A 5,679-nucleotide genomic window follows, 5' to 3' on the forward strand; every position below is an offset into this window, starting at 1 on the left:
TATATCTACAAGTATAGACACACACTCTCAATGAGGCATAAAAACGGCCTTGTAAGTCCTGCTTTTAATTAGCACTTAACTTGCCTTATTCCTTTGCAAGATGGGATAACTCCATCAAACCCACAGGATTATTACAAGAATTAAATGAAAGAATGAATGGGAAATATGTACAATACTAAAGTGAAAGGGAAGTAAAGATAATCTTATTTCTTAGGTCCAAGACCTAATCAATTGTAAGATCACTATGCAAGTTTATTTTTAGGGAAAAAGACATGATTATTTTAAATACATAAAGCAATTAGAGAACTTTCTTTCAGAAGTATTAAAAAGCAAAAACATTCTGGCTTACAACTAAAATTCTGTTTCACATTATTTATATAACCTACCAATGTCTATGTATGGCCTCTGTGGAAAGAAGAATCGAGATTCCTCAAAGAACTAAAAGTAGACCTACCAATTGTTCTTGTAATACCGTTACTAGGTAAGTACCCAAAAGAAAAAGTCATTTTACCATAAGGACATTTGCACTCAAATGTTTATTGCAGCACAGTTTGTAATTGCAAAGATGTAGAGACAACCCAAGTGCCTTTCAACATATGAATGGATTAATAAACTGTGGTATACGTATACCATGGCATACTATTGAGTCATAAAAAAGATGATTTTGTATCTTTTTAAACCATTTGGACAGATTTGGAGAATGTTCTCCTAAGTATCATACAAATGGAAAAATAAGCATTACATGTACTTAATATTTAATTAGAACCAGGGGATTAACAACTACATGCTCAGCTGAGAGAAAAACTCAAATTCAAGTTAGGGGTGAGAGGGGGAATGGGTTGAATAAATACTCAACCAATGTGTACATTGCATGGGTATACTGCACACTTCTGGGGGATGGACACCACTACAACCTGGACTTTAACCTTCCAAAAGCAAACTATGTAACCTAATTGTATGTACCCTCATATTAATCTGGAAAAAAAATTTTTGTTTAGAAATGATGATCAAGTACTAACCTCTGAAGTCTTCTGATTTGCTCCATCAATGACCATTTCTCACTATTTAATAAAGTAATTTTATCTTCTAATTTCTGTACTAACATAGAGTTCTAAAATAAAAAGAAAAAAAGAGACACTCAAGATCTTGTAGTATGTTTTTACACAGCTTACGTACTCTTTTGTGGACTTGACTAGTTGGTTGATATTATTTACCTCTACAGGCTGGAGAGTTTCAAGGGTTGGAGGAAGGGTTCCTGAAACTGGTGTAAGGGCCTCTAATTCATCTTCTTCTACCCCACTGGCCACGTCCACAAGATCTTTTCCAGTTACTTGATGATTTCCAAAATCTCGGTAGAGTTGCAGTAAGTCCGGAGGTTTTGGAATGTTTAATCCTACATCATCCCATAATTCAAAATCCTAAGACAGTAAAAAAAATATCTGTTAAAGAAAAACTTAGAGGATTTTTATCTTGCATTTTTGAGATGCATATTATTATTGCTAGTATCTTGAAAACTCAACATAATAATTGTCATGTCAGAGTATATGTTCCAAGTGAGTAAATAATGTTCTTAAACTTATTTCTTCCACTGTTCAATATTTTCTTGTAAGTTTCCTGACATTCTAAACAGGTTTAATTATCCTAGATGTCAAGATGTTACACAATCTTTTTTTACTAAATTTCATTAGAACAAAAACTCAACTTCAAGGCTTGTGCTAACTTCTAAGCTTGTAAAATAAGCTCAAATATTTGCATGAAGTCATAAAATATGTCCAGAATAAGAAAGTGTTAGTTCATAAATTATACCTATTATTGACAGGTTATAAGTAAGCTCATTGATGGTATTAATTTTCTTCTTCCTTCCTGTATTATTCTAACCTCAATATACTTACTGTAATCTCTAGTGTATAAATAAGCAAATTAATCCCTTCATCTTCTTGCTATAGTTATGATTCTAAATTATATTAACAAATATGCTTTTGGCAGTTTTCAGAATCAAAGCTACTCTTTGATTTATTGGGTATTAAAACATCCTTCTTAATTTAATCCAACACAGTTTTATGAAAAGTACAAAAAGGCACAGCATCTTTTAGATAGTATTATGAAATTTCAAAATAATCAATTGCATGGAAATATACTTTCTTACCATTCTATCTTCCTCTAACATATCAGAATTTGGTACTGATTTGATTTAACTTATTTATTTATAACATATTTATGAGACTTTCTTTGAGAACGAAGGCATACAGGCAGTCCTTGACATATGATTTACACTTATGAATGGAGGCTATTACAGATAATAGGTACATGTACCTTTTATACAAATTCAAATTAAGAACAAACCTTAGAGAACCTTTCTTATTTGTAACCTGGGGATATCCTGTATTTATTTGAATATTCTAAACGTGATACTCTTAATATTTGATTTGAAAAATGGAATAACTATTATTAAACATTAAATTGGAGGCAGATATGATCATTAGAAGTGAGAGTTTTGGGGAAAACCAGATGTAATTATGAAATTCATATCTGTCTCAATTATTCCTCTTGTATGTGAATTTGAGGCTTAAACCAGCCATCTGTAAAATAGGTACAACACTTACTATTTCTTATAAGGGGATTTGATTAAATGTATGTAAAGGACTTACATTTAAAGTGCTTGGTCCACAACAATAACTGAGTTTTAGCTTTAAAAAAATACCAAATGAATATTACACATATTATTCTAATGTTCACAGTTCTATTACCCATCCAAAATTTATTACATATTTATCCTGTGCTTAGAACTAGCAATGATGAAACTTCCAGTTGCTCCATATTTTCATCAAGATTTTAGGTACTCTTAGACATTCTTATAAATGTATTGCTGTATCTCAGCATGATTTTATTTGTATTTTCCTAATGAATAAAGATGCTGAGAATCTTTATCATGAGCTCATTTACCAGGCAATATGTCTTCTTCGGTGACGTTTCCATTTAAAATTGTTGTCTATTCTTTTAACACATTAACTGCCATCTGAGTTGTCTTTAACTCATGTTCGTTTTGAGCCTGGGGTGTCGTGAAGCTGTGAAACCTTTGCTCATTATTTTAGCTGTCAATCAGCAGTCTCCCCACTTTTGTTGCCCTGCTCCAGCTGCTGGCCCAAGTGCACATGTGTGCTAGACTGTGTTTTCCAATTATTGTAACTTCTTATTGTGTGTTTCACCATGAATATTTCTGTCAGGTGGTATCTCTGAACAAAATCAATAGGGTAGTATCTGCTGTTGTGACACTGTTTCACATACTTAGGGAGTATGATTCAGAAGTCATCATCCAGGATCACCCAAGGTCCACTCCAGGTACAACTAAATACTGTGGCATGACAAAAGACTCAATTCTCAGAAACAAATTCAATAAGCATGTAAGCATGAATCACATACAACTCATGCACAGAAAATAATTTAAAAAAACTTTTCATTAAATTAGAAAGAATTGTTTTGTTTTCAAAGTTTTTATTCTATTTTTGTAACAAAACACCATAGCCCCAAGGTGACAATTTTTTTCTAATGTGGCAGTCAATGTGTTAAAAATTGGTTTATGTATTTATTTTTATAGTAGCCTTTTATTTTTAATACCTATCATGCCATGAATTCACAGAAAAAAGGTTCCAGCACCTTATATTACTGTTCCATTGGTTCTCTTGGTTCTCCTGTGTGCTACGCCTATTATGCCATGAATTCAAAAAGGAATGGGTTCCAGGAGCTTAGGCTCTTTTCCGTTGATTCCCACAAAGTGTGCTTCACTGGGTAGAGCAAGCTGGCGCTTCAGTTGATTCCGGGTCCCTTTCTCTTTGACTTTCTTCTTCTTCTGATTATTTTCCTTCATGCGCTTTAGGAAGCTATCTTGGCTTAATATGCTCAACATGAACATTAATTCTCTTGGTAAGAATCTTGCCCTTAACATGTTTGTTAACAACAATGCCAACAGCATGCAGGGTAACACTGTGGACTTTTCCAGTTTTGCCATGGTCACATTTGAGTGGCATGCCTTTTTGAACAGTACTCATTCCCTTGATGTCTATAATAGCACCTTTCTTGTAGATTCACATATATTTGGCCAAAAGAACAACTCCATGTTTTCTAAAAGGCCCAGAGAATGTGTATTGGGTGCCTCTCTTCTTTCCCTTTGTGTTTGTCATTTAGGTGAATTACTGGAAGATGGCATCTCAGGCCCAAAGGACAAAAAATGGGTTTTTTTGTTTGTTTGTTTGTTTTTTTACTATTAACTTTAGAGAGTTCATTATACATTCTGGATAGAAATCCTTTATCAGATATGTTACTTGCAAATATTTTCATTCAATCTACAGCCTGTATTTTCATTCACTTAAGAGTGACTTCCAAAGAGCAGAAGTTACTAATTTTGATGAGAGAAAATTTGACAGAGAACAATGTGTGCTTGGTCTCTAAAAAATCTTTGCCTATCTTTTAAGTCTTCAGAGAATTTTTTCCTACATTTTCCTCTAGAAGTCTTACAACTTTTAAGGACATACATTTAAGCCTATGTTCCATTTTGAGTTAAATTCTATATATATGGTCTGAAGTTCATTTTTGGGCATAGAGATAGATTATCAAATTGTATCAGTACCATCTGTAAAAAAGACTATCCTTTCTGCATAGAATTTACTTTCTACTTTTGTCAGATGATCTACGTGTGAGTCTGTCTAGACCCGCTAGTCTGTTCCACTGATTTGTTTACATACCAGTATCATGCTTTCTTGACTATTATGTCTTTTAAGACCTGAAGTCAGACAGTTTGAATCCTCCAACTTTGTTATTCCTTATTAAAGTTGTTTTGGCTGTACCAGTTCATCTGAATTTCCACATAAATTTTGGAAAAAACTCATTGCTTTTTACAAAAATGACAGTGAAATTTTAATTGGATTATATTGAAAATATAAATCAAAATTGACACTCTGACAATGTTAGGTCCTGTGACCCATGAGCACAATATCTCCCTTTAGTTATTTAAATCATCTTTAATTTCTTTTCACATGTTTAATAATTGTCAGGGTACACCCTTTGTTAAAGGAATCTCTAAGTTATTTCCTATTTTTTTGATACTACTGTAAATTATATTTTAAAAAATTCCAGTTTCTGGTTGTCTGCTGCTAGCATATGGAAATACAGCTGATTTTTGTGTACTTAACTTGCATCCTGCAATCTTGTTGAAATGACTTATTCGTTTTTGTATCTTTTCTGGATAGTCCATAGGATTTTCTACATACAGGATCGTATCATTCATGAATAAAGACAGTGTTATTTCTTCCCTTCCAAATGTGTGCCATTTAATTATTTTTCTTGCTTTATTGCACTAGCTAGTAGTATAATGTTGAACAAAAGTGATGAGAATAAATATGAGATAAAAAATAATGAGAGTAAATATCCTTATTTCTATCTTTACCTTTCACCATAAAGTCTGATGTTAGCGATAGGTTTTCCGTACATGTCCTTTATCAGTTGATGAAATTCCCCTCTTTTCCTAATTTCTTTAAAGTTTTAATGGGTGCTGGATTGTATCAAATGCATTTTCTGTACTTTCTCAGATGATCATATGGTATTTTTCTTTTTTGGCTTCCTAATACAGTAAATTACAATGACTGATTTTTTGATACTAAAACAATCTTGGATTCTTAGGATAAA

The 5,679-nt window shown here is 32.6% G+C and overlaps 1 protein-coding gene across 1 annotated transcript in view; it reads right to left on the reverse strand.

Annotated features, from left to right (window-relative positions):
* The window catches only part of KIAA1468 (KIAA1468 ortholog), a 122,459-nt gene that overhangs the window by 79,664 nt on the left and 37,116 nt on the right, over window positions 1–5,679 (reverse strand). Inside the window, exons 6-7 of the mRNA XM_023512362.1 lie at window positions 1,215–1,418; window positions 1,020–1,111 (exon numbers count right to left, since the gene is read on the reverse strand). Of these exons, the coding sequence (XP_023368130.1) occupies window positions 1,020–1,111; window positions 1,215–1,418 (296 nt within the window). The remainder of the gene's footprint in view (window positions 1–1,019; window positions 1,112–1,214; window positions 1,419–5,679) is intronic.

This window comes from Otolemur garnettii, unplaced genomic scaffold (assembly GCF_000181295.1).
Source record: "Otolemur garnettii isolate 467f Iridium unplaced genomic scaffold, OtoGar3 scaffold00027, whole genome shotgun sequence".
NCBI classification, from domain to species: Eukaryota; Metazoa; Chordata; class Mammalia; order Primates; family Galagidae; genus Otolemur; species Otolemur garnettii.